Here is a 22,390-nt window from a genome sequence, read left to right on the forward strand (position 1 = left end):
CCTAATCCAGGAGTTCAGAAAGTCTTCTCTGACACTGGTGTTTGAGCCGAGCTGGAAAGGATAAGGTAGGAGCTGAGTGGTTGTATGGCATGTGCAAAAGCCCCTGACCACCACTGACATTCTGTTTGAGCAGCACTATAGGATGATTCCGGAGAAGGCAATGGCACCCCACTCCAGTATTCTTGCCTGGAAAATCCCAAGGACGGAGGAGCCTGGTAGGCTGCAGTCCCTGGGGTCACTAAGAGTTAGACACGACTGAGCGACTTCACTTTTCACTCTGCACTTTCATGCATTGGAGAAGGCAATGGCACCCCACTCCAGTGTTCTTGCCTGGAGAGTCCCAGGGACGGCGGAGCCTGGTGGGCTGCCGTCTGTGGGGTCACACAGAGTCGGACACGACTGAAGCCACTTGGCAGCAGCAGCAGCAGCAGCATAGGATGATTCAGGGCTTCCCTGGTGGCTCAGATGGTAAAGAATCTACCTGCAGTGCAGAAGACCTGGCTTTGATCCCTGAGTTGGGAATATCCCCTGGAGAAGGGAATGGGAACCCACTCTAGTATTCTTACCTGGAGAACTCCATGGTCTGAGGAGCCTGGTGGGCTACAGTCCATGGGTTTCGAAAGAGTCGGACACAACTGAGCGACTAACACACACACACACACACGCGTGCGTGTGCGCGCGCCATCAGAGTAGAAGTCTTTTCCTGGTGAGCGCTGTAAGCCAATTAAGTATTGTCCATTTGCCAAGTGTGCTTTTGTTGTCATAAGCTTGGCCTAGAGCACACCACTGAGAGACTTGGGTTCTAATCCTGGGTCTGCCACTGTGTGTGGACAGTGAACTTAGTTGAGGTTGTAGGTTTTTTGTTTGTTTTTTTTTGTTTGGTGTTTTTTTTTTTTGTTTGTTTTTTTTTTGCATTTCTTCATGAGTAAACTGAGAGGGCTCAGCTTCTTAATTTCTACCTCGGACATTCTTAATTTCTCAAGGTAATAAGACTGAATTTTTTGATTTGAATATGAATGTCACAAATGTAAAAAGAAAACTACTTTCTACCAGTGTTGTCTCTGCGGATGGATTGTACTAGTTAATAAATAGTATAGCACCTGAGTGTCTTGGTGGCTTTATTTCCTGGCCTTGCTGTCAATGTGGAATATATCTTGATTATACACTGCTGGTGACCTTGAAGTTACTTAGGTAAATAGCCTTCTGGATACATGTGTTTGTCTTGCATTAAGCTTTTTATAAAGGCTGCTTTTTATTGGTTCTTGTTAGAGAAAAGAAAACCTTATCTCTGCTGTTCAGGCCTGTGACCACTCCTAAAAGGCAAAGACAAAGAAGTGCATTGTTCACTGTCTTGCAGTGCTGGGTTGGCAGCTGTTTACCATGAATACCAAGGTTTAATTAACAAGGATGCCCATTACCTCTAGACCCTTTTAAAGTAATGAAATTAATCATAGCATTTAATATTATAGACTGCTCCCATTTTAAGACAGCCTGCATCTTGTTATAAATAATTTCTAACTGGGAAGGAATTTTTGCTTAGAAGTGGCACTTTAAATTGTGGTTAGGTTCTCTTGAATACAAAGGCCTATTTAACCCACAATACACCTAAAGTATGACACAGAATTATGGAACCTTATGCCATTTCCATGGATTTCTGTGGGAGAAGTACCGGTTTTTAGACTTAGAATATTTGGTTTATAAACACATTTCATCCTTCTAGGGTGTTCCAGACAGTAGGTGGGGCACTGGGAATTTAGGCACAGATGAAATACAGTCCCTGTCCTAATGAATGCATGGTGGCAGGGGAGCTACACATAAATGGATAATCATAAAGGAACTTTCTCTTAAAAAAGAAATTATAAGGTATATTCATGGATCAGCTATGTACAAGGTGCTGAGAGCACAGAAGAATTCATACCCAGTTGGGATGGGGCTCTTTGGAGGACTCGCACTGAGCTGAATCTGAAACAATGAGGAGAAATTTATAAGAATGAACTGGGGTGGGGGGGGCGTGGGTGGGGAGAGCATTCCAGGCAGAGGGGACAGCATGAATAAGGGCATGGGATAAGAAACTGTTAGTCACTCAGTTGTGTCTGACTCTTTGTGACCCCATGGACTGGGGCCCGCCAGGCTTCTCCATCCATGGGATTTTCCAGGTAAGAAGACTGGAGTGGGTTGCCGTTTCCTTTTCCAGGGGTAAGAAACTGGGAGCACTTTAATATTACTGGTGCAAAACAAGAAGTAGTGAAAGAGGAGGAAGGAGAGAGAAGTGGGCACCAGATTACAGCAGACTTAAAAATTTTTTTTAGGCTGTGCTGGGCTTTTGTTGCTGTACGGGCTTTTCTCTAGCCTGGGGGAGAGAAACTACCTTCTAGTTGCCTTATGCAGGCTTCTCATCACAGTGGCGTCTTTGTTGAGGAGCATGGGCCCCAGGGGGCTACATAGGTAGTGCTAGTGGTCAAGAGCCCACCTGCCAGGAAGGGGTCAGGAAGATCCCCTGGAGGGAGGGCATGGCAACCCACTCCAGTATTCTTGCCTGGAGAATCCCATGGACCGAGGAACGTGGTGGGCTACAGTTCATGGAGTCACAGAGAGTCAGACACAACTGAAGCAACTTAGCACGCACGCATGCACGCACGGGTTCTAGATGCTGGGGCTTCAGTAGTTGTGGTTCCTAGGCTCTCGAGCACAGCCCCAGTGGTTATGGTGCACAGGCTTAGTTGCTGTGGGCCATGTGGGGTCTTCCCAGATCAGGGATTGAACCTGTGTCTCCTGTTTTAGCAGGCAGGTTCTTTGCCACCGATATAGAAGTGCATGAAGGACAGATGTGGCGGTTTAGTCATTAACTCGTGTCTGACTCTTTGCTACCCCATGAACTGGAGGCCACTCTGACCTTGGGATTTCCTAGGCAAGAATACTGGAGTGGGTTGTCATTTCCTTCTCCAGGGGATCTTCCCAATCCAGGGATCGAATCTGGGTCTCCTGTATTGCAGGCAGATTGGGAATGCTAATAATAGATCATGTGTGTGCTCAGTCCTGTCCAACTCTTTGCGACCCCATGGACTGTAGCCCACCAGGTTCCTCTGTCCATGGGATTTTCCAGACAGGAATACTGGAGCAGGTTGTCAATTGCTTCCCAAGGGGATCTTCCCGACCCAGGGATCTAACCTACATCTCCTGCGTTGCAGGTGGATTCTTTACCCCTGAGCCACCAGGGAAGCCCAGAGAGGAGGAGAGATAGTAGATTAATCTTTAGGAGGTACGATAATCAAACCTGAGGACTGATTAGATTTGAGGAATAAAGGACAGGTGCTCAGACTTCTGTTTTTGATGACTGAGTGACTGAGAAGGGGATACCATCAGAGAGGTAGGGAAAATCCAGTTCCAACATGTTAAATTTGAGATGATTGAGGAGATGACCAGCATACAGCTGACATATCTCTAGATATATAGGGACTTAGAGGAATAGATTTTGGAATCATTGGCCGTGAGTGGTTATTAAAACCCTAAATAAATTAAAATTAGGACTTAAAAGTTTGTTCAGAAGTGAGCTTGGCATATTTCAGGGTAAGTGTTTATTCTAGTTTCTTACAGTTTCTTTTAAAATGTAGAACTTATTGTGGGTTCGCGTCCCACCTGGGGTACCAAAAAAAAAATAAAATAAAATAAAATGTAGAACTTGCCTATCAAAGGACCATGATTACTGACCATTGGCAATTTTCACTCATTCATTTCTTTTTTCATTCATCCAGCAAATCAACAGATATATAAAGTGGTGGCAGAAATATCTTCCCTGCTTTTTTAGGCGGTTGCAGTCACAATAATCAGATACTCTATATTTTTAAAACAATTACTATCCAGTTATTTTAAAGGGTAAATGTATGATAAGACTGATACTTGAGTGTTGTATTTCAGAAAAAAAGCATGTTTCTTAGTTATTTGTCCTGTTTGTTGCAACACAGAGTCTTGTTTGTTCAAGGTGAACAATGGAGAACTGTGTAAACAAAGGAACGTAAACTGAGGATTTTCTCCTGGGAATGTGCTTCTGTATCAGATGTGACGAGAGTCGCGCCACTTCTGTATTTAAAGAAAAGAATAGTTGTAGCCACTAATATTAGGCTAGCACTGTTCATTGTTCAGAAACTAGTCTGATTGATATCTGATTGGTTTTTTCCTGTCATTCAGGATTGTAGACAATTGTGTTTGTGTTTTTCTGTCTTCTTTATTGGTGCTGATGAGAGTCATCTTGTGGGTTTCTTATTTTTGTTCCAAATGTCCTGGGGCAGGGAGTGTAAAACAAATTAATGGGATAAATTGTACATTGTTAGGCTGTTCTATTTATGATGTGCCAATTAACTGAAATAAATTTAACCCTGTGGAAAAAAATTTGATTCTATAAAAGGAAAAAACCTACCTAAGATACATGTAAAACATCATGAATGTACATTCAGCAATTAACTAAATTCTTGTAAAATGCAGAGATTTCAAGAAAAACTTCTGAGTAGTCATATGGTTTATCTCATTATTTCCCTGACTTTTGCCTTTTAAATACAATTTAACTAAAATGAACCCTGCAGCCTTGGTTTGTCTATCCAATTTTATTGCTGATAAGTTAAATACGAGGGTTCCAACTCCTGCCATTTCTGCTGTTTCCATGGTAACTAAAGTGTGCAAACCCAGCAGTATCACTTTCTTTCACAGCTGGCATTTTGTGTTCACAGTAAGAAGAGGGGTTTTAGTACAGCATCGTCTGTGTTAATTGGAATGTAACTAGGTCAGAACCGTTTTGGTATCCTCTTTCCATTCTTTCAGGTTTCTGTGTGGGGGTGTGTGCGTGAGCTGCAGTTTCCTTTGTTTTTATAATAGCATATACCTTCAGTTAATTAATCACTGTCAAAGTTAGTCTTTCGAAAATTCAGCATACTGTCTGTAAACACACTTGAGTGTGGAATCTCGAGGGTTAGATGTTCTGAGACTTGCCCCCAGCCCTGTATTTCTTGAGTAATTCTCCTTAAAAAAAAAAAAAACCAACAACAGGGAAATTGATGCGAAAATGCTTTGAAAAGTTAAAAGCATCTAATTTTTATTTATTTTCTTTTCCATTATGATTTATGACAGGATGTTGACGATAGTTCCCTAAGTTAGATGCATTTTCATGGGTGATCACATTATTTTGTTGTTATTTTCAAATAGCAAATATCTTAGGACCTTAACAATTATTTACGTATTCTGAAGAGGATAGTTAATCCCAGTTAAGAGGTGTGCATTTCAAAATGATGCCCTCTGTGATTCCAGATTTTAACTTGACTACAGGAACCCTTCTCTGTGGATACTGCCCAAACTCTGGGTTTCTTTCTCAGCCTGTACAAAAGAGCTGACAGTCACTGCTCTCCTGAACCCTATCACCACTTCTGCCCTCACCTCAGGCTCTATCTGCATGGAGATCCCACACTCACAGCTTCCCTGGGCTTTCAGTAGATATGTCAAAATCATTCTCCACTGACTGCAGAACTCGCTAGACCCTTGGCTCTCTCCTTATCCTCATCCCACTGTGCTGCTTCTGTTCATATTCTCTGTTTCCACGTAGCGCAGCTCTAGGAACGTCCGACCAGAGTCAGCTACCAGTGAGCAAGACTGGCTTCCTGGTTTTCCCCCATTCAGCAGCCCACAATCTACTTTTGTCTTTTTTTTTTGACTGCACCGCAGGGCGTGTGGGGTGTTAGTTCTCCCATGAGGAATTGAACCCATGTCCCCTGCGGTGCGTAGTCTTAACCACTGGATCGCCAGGGAAGTCCCCATTTTCATTTCTTACGTGAAATGAGTCTTGTTCCTTTGTCACATACTTTGTATTTTTATCTTACGTCTTTATTTTTTTTAAAGGATTTAAGCTCAAATTTTAGGAAATGCAAACAATGTAACAAATGGTACATAAGATGGTTTACTTGATACTTTTACAATTTTAAAAACTGCTATATCCCAGAGATTGCCATTCTCACTAAGGCCTTGAAAAATGTACTCTAGGTCTCCCTTCACTGGGCATCCCACACTTTGACTGCTGAGGGCCACCCAGATTCAACGCCTGGTTAGGGAACTAAGGTCCTGCATGCCACAGAGCATGGCAAGGAAAAAAAAAAAACCCCACTAAATTTGCCTTTGCCTGTTTCCCACTTATTTGGGTCTCATTTACTGCAGCTAGCTTCTTTAAATCCACAGAAATTATTTTGTCTAAGTCACCAGTGACCTTGTGATTGTCTCAAAGTTGCCTCTTCTCAGCTTGCATTCTGCTGTTCGTGAAGACTGCCTTTTCTGTTTTAAACTCTTAGCTTCTGGAAGCCTGTGGTTCCTATGTTTTCTTACCTCGGATGCGCCTTCATTAGTTCTTTTATTGGCTCTTGTTCTTCTACCCTTTATTCCTCTCAGCGTTATTTTTTTTCTTATATTATTAAAAATACTACTTCTCTAATTACAAACAATACAAAAACATACAAAGTCAAAACATTATGGAAATATATAATGTAGCAGAGATGATAATCTCTCCAAACCTTGCCATCAGAGATTGAACAGGACACACATACCTCAGTTCAGTTCAGTTCAGTCGCTCAGTCGTGTCCGACTCTTTGCAACCCCTTAGACTGCATGCAGCATGCCAGGCCTCCCTGTCCATCGCCAACTCCTGGAGTTTACTCAAACTCATGTCCATTGAGTCGGTGATGTCATCCAACCATCTCATCCTCTGTTGTCCCCTCTCCTCCCACCTTCAATCCTTCTTAGCATCAGGGTCTTTTCAAATGAGACAGCTCTTCCCATCAGGTGGCCAAAGTATTGGAGTTAGTTTCAGCATCAGTCCTTCAAATGAATATTCAGGACTGATTTCCTTTAGGATGGACTGGTTGTATCTCCTTGCAGTCCAAATGACTCTTTAAGAGTCCTATAACACCACAGTTCAAAAGCATCAATTCTTAGGCACTCAGCTTTCTTTATAGTCTGACTCTCACATCCATACTTGACTACTGGAAAAACCACAGCTTTGACTATTTTAGTCTGAATTTGGCAATAAGGAGTTCATGATCTGAGCCACAGTCAGCTCCAAATCTTGTTTTTGCTGACTATAGAGCTTTTCCATATTTGGCTGCAAAGAATATAATCAGTCTGATTTCAGTATTGACCATCTGTTGATGTCCATGTGAGGAGTCTTCTCCTGTGTTGTTGGAAGAGTGTTTGCTATGACCCGTGCATTCTCTTGGCAAAACTCTATTAGCCTTTGCCCTACTTCATTCTGTATTCCAAGGCCAAATTTGCCTGTTACTCCAGGTGTTTTCTTGACTTCCTACTTTTGCATTTCAGTCCCCTAGGACATCTTTTTTGGGTGTTCTAGAAGGTCTTGTAGGTCTTCATAGAACTGTTCAGCTTCTTCAGCATTACTGGTTGGGGCATAGACTTGGATTACTGTGATATTGAATGGTTTGCTTTGGAAACAAACAGAGATCATTCTGTCATTTTTGAGATTGCATCCAAGAACTTTGTTGTGGACTCTTTTGTTGACTATGATAGGTACTTCATTTCTTCTAAGGGATTCTTGCCCACAGTAGTAGATATAATGGTTATCTGAGTTAAATTCACCCATTGCAGTTGTTAGTTCGCTGATTCCTAAAATGTTGATGTTCACTCTTGCCATCTCCTGTTTGACCACTTCCAATTTGCCTTGATTCATGGACCTAACATTCCAGGTTCCTATGCAATATTGCTCTTTACACACACACACACACACACACACACACACACATATAATAAATCATGCAATTTGTAAAAATTATGGATAAGACAGAAAGATAACAAAATGATGCTTATTCTAGTTATGTAAAACCTAGTCTTTCCAAGTCCCCACACTGTGATGGGCAGCCCCCTCTTTAACCTTTGCCTTACCCCTCCTCTGCTTCTCTTCTCACATTGACTCCAACCACATTGACCCTTTTACTTTTTCTCCAGTTAGCCAGCCTGCCAGCTCACCAGTGTTTTTCCTAACTGCTCCAAACCACCATGACCTTGGCCTACTGCTAATCTTATGGCAGCCCTCATAACTTTCAGAGCACAGGCCAGACGTGCTCAAGAACCTATTCAGTTTTGGTACCCAAATGACTTGTGCCAAAAGCAGAACCATTGGAAAGAGCAGGCTAGCCCTCCTTTGGGTTACCTTCTCTTTAGAATCATCAATGCCTTATCACTCTATTCTGCCTAGTACCCACTGTCCTCCCTGGTATGTCTCCAGTTCACCCGTCTTCAGGCATTGAACTGCTCTTCCCTTATTACTGCACTTCTGTCAGGTCTTATCCCAAATATGACCTTCTCATGGAAGTATTGTCTAAGTAATTTAAAAGAATGCTTGCTAAGTCGCTTCAGTCGTGTCTGACTCTGTGCGACCCCATAGACGGCAGCCCACCAGGCTCCCCCGTCCCTGGGATTCTCCAGGCAAGAACACTGGAGTGGGTTGGCATTTCCTTCTCCAATGCATGAAAATGAAAAGTGAAAGTGAAGTCGCTCATTCGTGTCTGATTCCTAGCGACCCCATGGACTGCAGCCTACCAGGCTCCTCCGTCCATGGGATTTTCCAGGCAACAGTACTGGAGTGGGGTGCCAGTGCCTTCTCCGAAAGAATGCTTAAGTAATGTTAAAAATAACACCCTTCTAACCCACTGTCATCAGTACCTTATCCCTATTCCTTTACTTTTTGTCCATATTATCTTAGTGTACGATAAATAAAAAAATAATATTTGATAAATTTGTATGTACCGTACACCATGTAACAGTCGAGAGCCTATCACTTAACCCAGTAACTGGAACATTACCAATAGCTTGCTTCTGTTTTATCTTTTCCCCCTTATCCTGTCCTCCTTGCTTCCTCCCAAGAAGTAACAAACATCCTGAATTTTGAACCTATTATTCACCCCTTCAAAAGTAATAGGTTTATCACATTTGTATATATGCCTAGACAGTACATTTTTAAGCTATTTTTTAGCTTTGCTTGGTTTTAAGTTTTATGAAAATGGCATCCTGCTATATTTAGTCTTCTGAAATGTGCTTTTTTCCCCTCAACATAGTGCTTCCAAGATCTGAACATTTTTTACCTTTATTTGTAATTCAGTGATTTTCACTGCTATTTTTAAAATTCATTGTGTGACTCTATCACATTTAATTTCTCCATTTTCCTATTAGCTAGAAATTTGGGTTGTGTCCAGATTTTTTTTTTTTTTAATGGGGATTACAAAATGCGCTACGGATATTCTTTAGTGTATCTAAAAAGGGAATTACTCAGTTGAAGGGTATGCAATTGTTCAGTTTTGCAAGATGTTGCCAAACTGTTTTCTAAAGAAGTTGTACCAGTTTATTCTCCCACCAGCAGTGCACTCCCCTGACCTATCTCCTACTCAACTGTTCTTAATTGTTAACCAGTCTACTAGGTATAATAAAATGGTATCTCAGTGGGATTTTCATTTGCATTTCCCCCGTTGTTGATATGATGTGGCATCTTTTCATATGCTTACTGGTTAAACTGTTTTTCTTCTTTTTTAAAATTCCTGTGCAGACATTTTGTCCATTTTTCTGTTATGTTGTTTTTCATCTTGATTTGTAGAAGTTCTTTATTCTGGATACTAAAGCTCTGCCACGTTGCAAATAGTTCTGCCTGTTTGTCTTTTTATTTTCCTGATCTTTGATGATTGGAAATTGCTTTAATTGCCAAGTTAACAGTCTTTTATGGTTATTCTTTGTGTCTTGTTTAAGAAATTCTTCCCTACTTTAGGGTCAGAAAGATATACTCCAGTTTTTTATTTCCTTCAGTTTTAAAGTTTTGTTTTTCACATTTAATTCCTTAATCCTCCTGAAATTACTGTATGTATGGTATGAGGTGAGGATTCATTTTACTTCTTTTTCCCCCGTTTGGATAGCTTGCTATGCCAGCACTGTTTATTGACTAATTCTTCCATTCTCCACTGATCTGAGGTTCTTACTCCCTCAGTTCTCCATTCTCTCCCATTGATCAGTTTTATCTGTCTCTGTACCAGTCTCATACTGTTTTAATTACGATAGCTTTAAAATAAATCATGAGCCAGATTCTTCTCTTCATCCCCTCCTCCTAATACCTTGTGAATCTCTTGGCTATCCTTAGCTGTTTGCTCTTCCACATACATTTTAAAATCAGGCTTTCAAGTTCCGCAAGGAAACTCTGATGGAATTTTGATGGAAATTGCATTGAATATATAGATTACTATGGGGAGAATTGATGTCTTTACTATATTGAATCTTCTTATGTATAAACATGAGCTCTTACTTTATTTAGAACTTCTTAATGTCATTTAGGAAGGTTTCAAGGTGTTCTGTATAAAAATCTTGTAAATCATTTGATATGTTTATTCCTAGGCATCTTACAGGTTTTTGTTTTGTTTTTGCTATAGAAATGCTGCTTTTGAAAAACTATCTCCTAGCTTTTTTTTTGTGACATATAGAAGTACATTTGACTTGTTCATACTGTTCAAGTAGCCATACCTCCTGTTAAACTTTTTTACTATTGCTAATAATTTGTCTGTAAATACTTTGGGCTTTCTATGTAGATAATTATATCACCTGAAAATAACAGTAGTCTTGTTTCTGCCTTTCTAATGCATATGTCTTTAATTATTGTTTTATAGTACTGGACTTATGCTGATTTCAAAAAGAAGCTGAAAATAAAAGGCTATTAAAAGATATAGCATGCAAACTGCTAAAAGAATCAACTACAGTAGTGTTATACAAAGTAGCTTTCAAGACAAGAGCATTATTAACAGTGGGCTTCCCTGGCGGCTCAGCTGGTAAAGAATCCGCCTGCAATGTGGGAGACCCAGGTTCAATCCCTGGGTTGGGAAGATCCTCTGGAGAAGGGAATGGCAACCCACTCCAGTATTCTTGCTGGAGAATTCCATGGACAGAAGTCAGCCATAAAACTAGATGCAGAAATCTCTTGTATTCTCCTTATTATTTTTCCACAGTACTAATTGTGATGTATATTTGTTATTATCCTCTTTCCCCCACTGGAATATAAGCTCCTGAGGTTAAGGATTTTGACTGGTTTTGTTTAGTATGATATCTCTAGGATCTAAGTTACTGCTAGATGCTCAGTCAGTATTTGTTAAACGAATGACTATGGAGGGTAGAGAAAGTGGTGCAAAAACAGCAATGCCAGACCTTGCGCTTTTACCTTGAAATGCTCTCATATGTTCCCCATGACTGTTGTCACAAGTGAACTTTTCCCCAGTTGTAGTCCACTTCCAACTGGCTTCTGTCTTTACTTTGTGGTCCATCTGTCTTTTCCAGTTCATCCTTCATACTACTACCAGTGTTTTTTCCCTAAATATTGATCTGATTATCTCAGTGTCTTGTCTCGGCTCAGCCTATAGAATAAGTTGTAGTTTCTCTAATGTGACATTTAATTCCCAACATAGCTCCTAACCTTATTTCTTCCCTGAGCTTTCTATACTCTAGCCATATCATACCTCTTCTAGGCTCTTCAGCATGCTTATGTCTGTTGGTTTTCTTTGTGACTGTGCTCCTAACTTTTGGGTTCTCTGAGCCTGAAAAGTCATTCTTTTGTTTATGCTTATCAAAATCTTAAGTCATTCTTAAATTCATCTAAAGTCATTTCCTTCCTAAAGACTACCCGGATATTCACTGAGAAGAATCATCTAATCCCAGCAATTTCTTTTGCTGTTTTGGTACTTTGTGTAATCTGCCTTGTACTCTAAAAAGTTCTCTTTCTTTCCCTACTAGCTATTAAGTTCACTGAAGATAAGGCTTCATGTTTTATTTTTCTTTATTTCCCTGAAGTCTGCAATATAGTGTTTTATACCTAATGGAGCTTTGATAAATAGTTGTCAGACTTATTTTCAAGGTTTGGTTTTTGTCTGATGCTGTTTTTCTCTTTCTGCTATAGTTAACCAATCATGCCTCATGTCTTCAATTATCACACTCCAGTGACAATAAACTTCAAATCTGAATCTTCCTATGTCCACTGTTCTGACTAGTGCGACCAGGCCTCTCACACAGCTCCATGTTTCGTCATCTCTTTCTTGTTCCCCCTCCCAAATCAGCACCTTTCATAAATTTTCCATCACAAAGACACCATTCTTCCAGTCACATTAACTCAAAACCTTGGTGACATCTTTATCACCCTTTGTCTTAATCTTCTGCCTTCAGCTAGTCAGTAAGTCCTGTCAGTTTCTCCTTTAAAACGTTCCTCAGCTCTGTAACTCTGTCTTCACTTCCGCTGAGCAGTCCTTGGGTGGAGCCCTTATGACCCATACCCAGTTCTGGTGCCTCCCCCTTTCCTGGGCTTCCCCGGTGGCTCAGCTGGTTAAGAATCCTTCTGCAATGCAGGAGACCCCAGTTCGACCCCTGGGTTGGGAAGATCCCCTGGAGAAGGAAAAGGCTATCCACTCCAGGACTCTGGCCTGGAGAATCTCATGGACTGGGGTCACAAAGAGTCGGACATGACTAAGCGACTTTCACTCACACTTCCTGTAATCTCGCTGCCTGTAATATAAAGATCAGATTACTTCACCTGGCGTTTAAGACAATGCAGGGGCTAGGTTCATTCTGCTGCCTACCACATTCGTCTTCTGCTTTCTGTCAAGTCAGACTTCTTTTCTCCTAAGCTTATGTCATTGCCTTTCATGTGCTCTACCATTGTAGCTCCTGTTCATTTTTCAGGATCTGGATAATGGACATCACCCCTACCCCCCACCTTCAGTGAATATTTCCCTTAACAATGGAAACTCTAATCATTTCCTCCCTGTTCATTTTTATTTTTAGTGCTTATTGTTTTCATTGAGACTTTAAAAAGAGCCAGCAAATTGGAAGAGATCTTAAAAGTAATCTAGTTTAACCTCTAACCCAAGACCTCAGTCTTCTTTATAATTCATAATTACCATTAGCTTCTAGTATTACACAAAGCTTCTGATATTTCTTTCTATTTATATAGTGAACATCTGGAAGTTAGGAGTTTGGTTTCATGTGCTTTTATTTTTCCTTTTAATTCTTAGTATGGTTTACTGTCCTGGAAGACACTAAAAATATATTCATTGATTGAATAAATGAATCATAAATTTTCTTTTCAGAGAATTTACAGAGGAAGCTTACTTGCCCCAAAGCCTCTCTGCCTTCAACTAGTCACAAAATCCTGTTAATTTCTCCTTTAAAATGTTACTCAAATGTCTACAAATAAGAATGACTTTTTAAAAAGTCTTAAAAGATGGTGGATACATTTTCAGCCTGCCCTTTTCTTTATATGGCTCTGTATTAGCCTTGACTTTTATTTTCCTCCTTCTCGAGATTATACTTGGAATTTCACTTTTGCATGAACTATAAGGTGTATGAATTTTAATGGAGTCTGTTGAATGTTGACCATGTTTTCCTAAAGTAGTTTAGAACTATTTAGCAAGAAATATTCCACTTGACTCAGTTAAATGAAGGTAATTATCTTGTGGCTGGGACTTTATATAAAAATTTTCAACCACAAAAGGCCTTTGTTGTGGGCAGTAATAGAACAGCCTATAATTTGTAAAGGTTTAAAAATTATTACTAGTCATTACTTCTGAGGGGTAAATAGAAATGATAGCTTTAATTCCTTTGTGATTATTTGTATGATATAATTTTGAAAATAAGATGTTTCTGTAGCAGGGATGTTTTTGGAAAGTTAGTGCTAACTTCAAGTATGTCAAATGCTTAATGTAGAGGGTACTTGCTATTCAATTATAGTTTTGATGAAAATCCAAAAGTGACATTTTCATATTATAAGAACTTTTTTCCATTTTAGAGCATGTCAAAAGAATATAGTAATTTGAATGCTCTATTTTTATTTCTAGAAACCAGCAAATATCCTAGTAATGGGAGAAGGTCCTGAGAGGGGGAGAGTCAAAATAGGTAGGTAATTATTTCTAAAATACCTTATTAAGAAACTAAAGTGACTGCAAAGATGGTTTCCCTTTTTAATACTCTTTATTTTAAGGAATTTTAAAATTAATTCCTCATTCATAGACAAGATGTTGGGAAATGGAGATAGTTTATAAAATCCCTCAGATTTATTCCCAAAATAAGGTTCTATAATTCTAAGCTGAGGCAAGCAACAATTCATTCCTGTCCAAGACTCCAAGCATGTGTTTATGCTGCTGCTGTAGGCTCCTGTTATAGTCACCCTAAACATAATCCCGTGGATCTTAATTTTGTCTCAGCTTTACCAAATGTTTCCCTGCATCCGTCCTTCCCACCCTGACCCTGACTTATACACACAGATCCTCCCAGACACCTCCCCTGCCCTCCCCTCTCCCTGCTGCATGTCTGCCAGGTACCAGTGTATCTTCTCCAAATGAATATATATGTGTGTGGACTCTCACTTGCCAGTCTTAGATTAAGGCACTGGCAGAAGTCTTGTTTCTGTACTAAAAATTTCTCTGCAACCTTGGATGTTCTAAAAGAAACTGGTATCATGTATACCTGTGACATATCTGGGGAGAAAAGAAGCTGAGCAATGCTTTATTCTAAATTTTTTTTATAATAGAACTTAAATTTATTCAATGTTCAGTGCTTTTAAGAAAGATTTTAGAGTAAATTTTATCAAGCTGCTTTCTTTGCTCTTCGAATTTATCGTGCTAGAAATGATCCAGAATTGTGCCAGCTTTGCCTGCTACAAATTCATTCTGACCTGCCCCAAGCAAGTGCGCCCTGCTGCCTGGTCTGCTGCTGCTTCCGTTAATTCACTAGCCCAGTTCCTGAAGAAGCTGTTCTAAACCAACTTTCCTTTCTTTAACCTCTACTCTGAGTTTGAGATTGAGTCATAAAAAAATTCTGTTGATGCTAATTAAGAACCTGGTGGCTGCTTTCTTTCCCTCTCATCCCCTTTCTACCCTTCCTCACTTGTTTCTCTCTCACCCTCACACTTTTATCGAGTACCAAGTTTTTGCTAGTCACTCGTGAAAGGGAAGTGAAGGATGGTCCTTCTGTGGGGGACAGTGAAATAGACACTTTGGTATGTCATCTCATTTGTTTTGCACAGCCACCGTCTGGTAGGTACTGCAGATAAGTAAAGCTGGATTTACAGAGGGGGCAGCTTACTCGGCCTTTCAAAGGAAGGACTTGAACTCCAAGTCTGGGGTCTCTTTCACTCCAGACGTTGCTGCCTAGTGATAGCAAAGCTATCTGGTATGACCTGACTGGCCACGTTTTGTCAGCACAGCTCTGCCTTTGAAACAGCCTCAGAGAAAGTGTGTCTCCTCAGTCCTATCCCGTGCCCTTCTAGCTTCTAAGTACCTTCCTGCTGTACTTTAGTCCTTCTAATTACAGTTTTTCCGTTCTTTCCTTCTCAAGTTTCTCCTCTTCGCCTTTAAACACTCATAATCCAATTTTAACATAACATTTTCTCATATCCATTTTGTTTTCTTTACCATTTGTTCAGTTTTTTCCCCTTGTTCCTCTACTTATAAAATCATTTACACATTGGTTTCACGTACCCTAACCTGTTATTATGTTATTATTTTTTTTCTGACATCAATTCTGTTCCTCTGTTGAAACTGCTGTCTATCTTCCTACGTCTAGTAGCCGGTGTTTAGTCTCCGTTTTCCTTTTCTGCCTTGTCATTTGTTCTTCCAGCTAGTCTGGTGGTGTGAGTGTCTTTACTTTGGTCTCTGTGACATCACATAATTCTATTTTTCTATTACTTTTGCTGTGACTTCTGAATTTTATTCATTCTTGTCTCTTATTCCTACTAACCTTGTTTCAAGACATCCTAGGCACTGGCTCGAGGCATGGCCTTCCTCTACAGTTACTTCTTTAGGGAATTGATAAGTTGTGGCCTTAAAATCTTGGGTTTTATGAAAATGATTTTACGCTCTGCATCTCAAATTCTATTCTCTCACTCTAACTCTCTATTTGGATGTCTTGCTGGCAACCTATATTCCATTAATTCCAAACCAAATTCATCATCCTCATCTTATGCTCTCCAATGCTGTCATCACATTTATCCCAGTAAATTTATCTTCTCCTTAGTCTCCCAAGTAGCTCTGCTACTCAACATGAATTCTGTATTCTAGCCAGGCCAGTTAGTTGCCTTATTGTTAAGAATTTAGGATTATAATTCTACCCAAGATTAGAGAGAAAGTCAGGGTGAAAAGTAAACAACAGTTAGTATTACAGATCTAATGAACAGTTACAGTTAACCTAGTTAATTAAATTGTTTTTATATTTTAATAGCACATTATTTAAAAAAAAAAACCAGTAATGCTTTGATATCTCTGCTTAACACTTAAATATAGTTCTTTTTTGATTGAAAGAAAAAGCATAGTTGACTGAAAAACACATGGTGCCCTTCCCTGTATCAGAGGCTTCTGCTCCCAGCATCTGAGACTTGCGGGCCTTTCCTAAAATGCTTGTTGCCTTCTTTACTGTCCACCGTGGTTCCTCCTTCAGAATCCAGCTCAAGTTCCACTTTCCACTTAGTCCACTTCTGCAAATGTTTATCAAACATTGTTCCAGATAAAACCATGGAGACATAGCCTCTTCCTGCAAGGGACTTGGAGTCTAATAGAGACCAGTAGCAACTTTCCTTTTAGTCTCGCAGTACCCTTTTCATCTACTCCATATATTTCGTCATCTCACCCTTATGTGAGCTCCTTGAATGTAGACATCGCCTGCTGCTGCTTTTCTGTCATTTGATACTAATCAGCACCCACACCACAATTTTACTACCTCTGTTGAACTGAATAATTTAACTCATATCCAACTTTAGGAAAATAGGTGTTAGTAACATTTAGGCTAGTTACATTTTGTCTAAATTAGTAATCATTTGAAAAATGGTTTGAAATTCCTTTGAAGTTCATACAATAGATGGGAATTATTTTTAAGAGTATTGTTTCTCTGGGCTTGATTTCATTTTCCAGTGAATTGATGTGGCTTACATAAAGCTAAGAAGGTAGAGAATAAGGGGAGAAATATTGGCTTTAGCCTTTACTTAAAAATAGAATGCTTTTCAATGGAGGGAAGAGTATTCCATCATATTACTTTGCCATCAACAACAGTCAGCATCTATTCAATATGTAAAGCAGTGCTTTGAGGTAGGTGTAATATTGGTAGACTGGTTTTGACTATTTTTGTTTGCTGTAGGGAAATTTGGTTTAAAAAGTGTAGGCATCAGCACAGGCATCCTTGGATAGCTTTATTTTTTAAGGCCTATGTTCTCCAAAGCGTTCTCAGAAAGTCTTGTAAATTATTCAAACTCTAAAGAAATAAAATCACTGTAAATTAAAAGTTTAATGCATATCATAGCCTATTGGTTTTAGATTAAATGATACTCTATAGTTGCAACTTTAATGTGCTACTTGTGCATTGTGTAGTATACCAGGGACCATTATATAATCAAAATGTATGTATTACCTATTTCAGACTATAGAGGCTTATCTTTGTGATTTTTTTTTTTTTTACCTTTGTGACATGCAATTGTCAGATGTATAGTCTATTGTATATCGGATCCATGGTTAAGAACATAGCTGCTAAATTATAACATGGTTTTTGCTTGGGTACTGGCATTTTTACTTCCTATCCCTGTGACTTAGGGCAAGTCATTGAACTACTTTGGGCCTTAGATTCTTCATCACAGAAGTGTGGGTAGGGGGAGAATACTTATTAAACCAGCATTCCTATAAGGATTAGAGGAAGCGATAGGTGATGTGTATGAAAATCATTTGTAAGCTCTGAAGTGCTTTATAGATATAAGGTATATGTTCCTTAGGAAATCTTAAGAAAATTAGATAGTAACCAGTACATTATCATATCAATAGTAATAATCTTTTTACTACTTTTGTATACTTCTAATACTTAAATTAGTTAGCTTTGGTGTAGAGCTTTGTTAAATGCTGAGTTGTAACAAACTCTCTTACGTATTCTACATACGTTCTTGAAAACATGTATGTGATGTTCTGGTAACAGCAGCGTACCAGAAAAAAGTCACCCCAGTTTATAGCATGCACTGTTCTTTGTGATGTAAATACTCCCACCATAGCCAATTTCAAGCCACAAACATGACATTACTGAACACCGTGGTGGGAAGATACTTAGATCAGCTCTCCTGAGTCCATAAAAGCCAACTCTGGCACAGGTTGAACTAAGATAGACTCAAGATTTTAGATATATAGGCATACAGAAGTCATAATCATGAAAACTTATAGACTTTATTTTAAAAACAGATACAAATATTTTTCTGTCTCTGAAAGCCAGGAATCTGGAATCAGACCTGGATTTTTATTCTGATTCTATACCTACTAGTTCTATGACTTTGGACAAGTCAGAATATCTCTAAACCTCAGTCTCTTCATCAGTAAAATAGCACAATCACTGTATCTCCCTCAGAAGGGGAGATCTGGTGCTGGCACAGACCACTGGTTGAAAAGCATTGCTTTGTAAGGTTAGTGGCTATTGTCATCATGGTTATAATATCATGCCACACTGAGTTCTTATTAATTGATTTTATTTTTTAGCTGACATGGGTTTTGCCAGATTATTCAATTCTCCTCTAAAGCCACTAGCAGATTTGGATCCTGTAGTTGTGACTTTCTGGTATCGGGCTCCAGAACTTTTGCTTGGTGCAAGGCATTACACAAAGGCCATTGGTAAGTTAGTGTGAAATGATTTACTTATAATTGGTAAGTATTATATCATTATTGTATGATACTGCATTTATGATAAATGCTAAATGGTATAATAAAGCTGCTTTGTAAAAGTCACTTTATATGGCTTTGTAAAAGTCCTGTTGTCATCTATATGCCCAGATTTTATATTCTAGTAGCTCTGGATTTTCAGCTATTTAGGAGAATATGATTCTTTTTTTAAAAAAGAAAGCATTTTCTTTTTTGAATAATTTATTTTTAATTGGAGGATAATCGCTTTACAACGCTGTGTTGGTTTGTGCTGTGCAACAGTGTGAATCAGCCATCAGTATACATGTATCTCCTCTCTCTCGGGCCTGCAAGGAAGCATTTGCTTTCAGAGAACAGAAGTGTCTGATCTTGTTGAGTTGCATAGAAATGATAAAATGCAGATTTTGTTTTGCACCTACCTACTACTGATCAGAAGAACTGGAGAGAGGTTTAGAATTTTCATCACAAACACAGAAAAACTGATGTAGTTATTGGAGGGAGCCCCTGCTATTTGGGAAAAAGTTAATCAGTCAGTCCTTTCCTAAGCAAGAAACAATATGACTAATCCTTCTCTCTTGCCATTATAGTTATCAGAATGGCAGTTTCTCCATTATAGGAAATAGAACCTGGGTAGACTGGCTGTGCTCAGCATCTTACCATCTCACCAAGCGTAAATGCTGAACAAGAAAACCTGTTAAAAACACAATCTGTGGGATTTAAAGTCTGCTTCAGAACAGAGGCATCAGAGATTTCGCTGCCTGGCCCTGTAGTGTCCTCAGAGGGCCCAGCTGCCAACTGAGGGAGTTGGGAAGAGAGAGCTGCCCTCAAACCTAGGTACTGCTTTAAAGGAGGCGAAAGGAGAAGACAGGGAGGGAGGAAGTGGGGCCATTAATGTGAAGGCCTAGTTCTATAAAGTACCTACATTTTGCTCACTATGTTTCTTTAAAGTTTCCTTTTCTTGAATTCTGTTTACTTGTATTAGACTAATTTTGACTGCATTTAGCTGCTTTGGTCAAGTTCTACTTGATAAAGACACTTAAATTATAAAATTATTAAAAATCCTTTCTCTGTTAAGCTTATGAAAAATCTGAAAAGAACTATCAGAGTTATCAAGGAAGTTCTCACATTTGAAGAGATCAGACTCATAATTAACCTCTTCATGGGTAGAAGTGGAAACAAAAATTAAAATAGAGTAATGTCCTCATTCCTCAGGAGGTGTGACTTCTGCAAAACTTAGATAACCAGAACACATTTATACTCCCTTTGTCTAGGCACAGTGTGGAATATTGTAATTCTTCGTAAGTACTGCTGAAGGATTTTGTTAAATTAGTGAAAAAGGCTATGAATGGCTACAGCACCATAAGGAAAACCATATGTGTTTGATAGTAGAGGCATGTGAACTGACCTCAGACCCATCCCCTGGCAGCTGAGCCTGTAGTAATAAGACCCCTGACCAGAGGCTGTCACCGTTAGCAGCCAAGGGCAGCGGCAGCTGTCTGTGAAGGTGGGAGAACTTTTTTTGAAACGAAAAGTAAATGGAAGGGATAGAGCAGGGGTCCCCAACCTCTGGGCTGTGGACTGGTACCTCCTGTCAGATCAGTGGTGGCATTAGATTAGAAATAAAGCAAGCCAGAAAGAAAAACACCAATACAGTATAATAATGCATATATATGGAATTTAGAAAGATGGTAACAATAACCCTTTATGTGAGACAGCAAAAGAGACACAGATGTATAGAACGGTCTTTTGGACTCTGTGGGAGAGGGCGAGAGTGGGATAATTTGGGAGAATGGCATTGAAACATGTATATTATCATATGTGAAACGAATTGCCAGTCCAGGTTTGATGGCATGAGACAGGATGCTCGGGGCTGTGCACTGGGATGACCCAGAGGGATGGGATGGGGAGGGAGGTGGGAGGGGGGCTCAGGATGGGGAACACATGTACACCCGTGGCGGATTCATGTCAATGTATGGCAAAATCAATACAATATTGTAAAGTAATTAGCCTCCAATTAAAATAAATAAATTTATATTTAAAAAAAAGAAAGTGCATAATAAATGTAATGCGCTTGGATTATCCCACCCCCTGCCCCTGCCCAACCTCCAGTCCATGGAAAAATCATCTTCCACAAAACTGGTCCCTGGTGCCAAGAAGGTTGGGGACCGCTGGGAGAGAGCGGTTCTTAGAATAAGCCTGACTCTGTTTCCATTCCGGCGGGTGCACTGAGGGGCTTTATTTTTGAGACGTTTCGCATTATGGTTGCTTCTTCTGGTATTAGTTCTCTCTCTCTTGAGAACAATAAAATCTAGACAACCTCGGAAGGTACCAGAGGCTAGGAAGGGGCCAAAAGTTAAGACAGAGAAAAGGGGAGTGCTAGCTGGGAGCAACAGTTGGTGCTTGAGAACAGGACCGGTGGTGAGGTAACCCCGGGCACAGGGTGGAAGTACAGGACGTGCTAACAGCAGAACCTCCTGGGCGCTGGGCTCTTACCTAGCACTGTGCAGTCTATGTCAGAAGAGAGATTCCAGGGAGAAAAGGAAGACTCAGCCAGGAACCTTGTTAAACAAAATGACGCCCCACCAAAGACTGTCTCACTCTCAGAGATTCTTAGCAGACCCATGGCCTGTGTTTAACATGTACCTCGGGTGATTCTGTTGTGTGTGGTCCCCACACTTTGAGAAGCATAGTTTTATGAATATTTTCTGATTAACTGCTCTACTATCGTAATAAAAAATAGATGTGTGTTTTGGAAATCAAGGTGATTGGGTATGAACTGGAAACCAACTATATATATTTCTTATTTCCTCAGGGTAAGGAGAACTGAAATTGAATTTTAACCAGCTCAGTAAAAATGAGACTTAGCAATTAAAGATAAAAACCTAATCACTGATTTCTAATTTTAGTCATCTCAATTATTTATTCTGGATAGAAGTGAGGAAAAAAGAAAAGTAATACCCCCACATTAGTTAGCTTATAGATTCATAGCAGACATGAATACACAGTTACTCATTGTTAGAATTCCGTGTACCTGGTTCATATCAGAAATGAGTATTATTTCTATTCAGAGCATATAAAAGAGAGTTTGATTTGGCATCAGTGAAAATTTATGAAATGAGATTTAGCCCAGGAGGTGAGTGGTGGTGGTTGTGGTATGTGTGTGTGTGAGAGAGAGAGAGAGAGAGAGAGAGAGAGAGACACACACACACACACACACACACACACACACACGGGGAGTGGTATGTGTGAGAGAGACACACACACACACACACACACGGGGAGTGGGGCAGGGGGAGGCAGGGAGGAGAGGGAAGAGGAAGAGAGAGAAAAGGGCAAGTCATTGATAAAGGAAAGAGCTGAGAAATGGCTATAGATGGTGCTGGAGCCAGATGATCATTTAAAATTAGATGCTAATATGAGGCCAGACACCCTAGAATTTAATACTGCCCACTACATTGAGGTTCCTTCTCTTAGCAGTTCTTCAGGAAATCTAGATACAGGCCCCTGTCCTTGATTAGAGGGCAAACCAGGAACTGTGTGGCCAGCAACATACAGTAGTTGTCTCCACTGACTGCATAGTAGAGGCAGCTGCAGGAAGACTTGGGACAGTCAGAGGCTGCCGTATCAGGGCCAAGGGGACAGCGAACATGACATGGCAGAGAAAAAATGGCAAAGTAGACACT

At 39.9% G+C, this 22,390-nt stretch overlaps 1 protein-coding gene across 5 annotated transcripts in view; it reads left to right on the forward strand.

The window, feature by feature from the left end:
• Nucleotides 1–22,390, forward strand: part of CDK19 (cyclin dependent kinase 19) — a 169,648-nt gene that overhangs the window by 128,613 nt on the left and 18,645 nt on the right. For all 5 annotated transcript variants that reach the window (XM_004011205.5, XM_060419498.1, XM_027972369.3 and 2 more), the window contains 2 exons: nt 13,890–13,947; nt 18,549–18,680. In XM_004011205.5, coding sequence (XP_004011254.1) covers nt 13,890–13,947; nt 18,549–18,680 — 190 coding nt within the window. The remainder of the gene's footprint in view (nt 1–13,889; nt 13,948–18,548; nt 18,681–22,390) is intronic.

Source organism: Ovis aries, chromosome 8, assembly GCF_016772045.2.
Source record: "Ovis aries strain OAR_USU_Benz2616 breed Rambouillet chromosome 8, ARS-UI_Ramb_v3.0, whole genome shotgun sequence".
Classification (NCBI taxonomy): domain Eukaryota; kingdom Metazoa; phylum Chordata; class Mammalia; order Artiodactyla; family Bovidae; genus Ovis; species Ovis aries.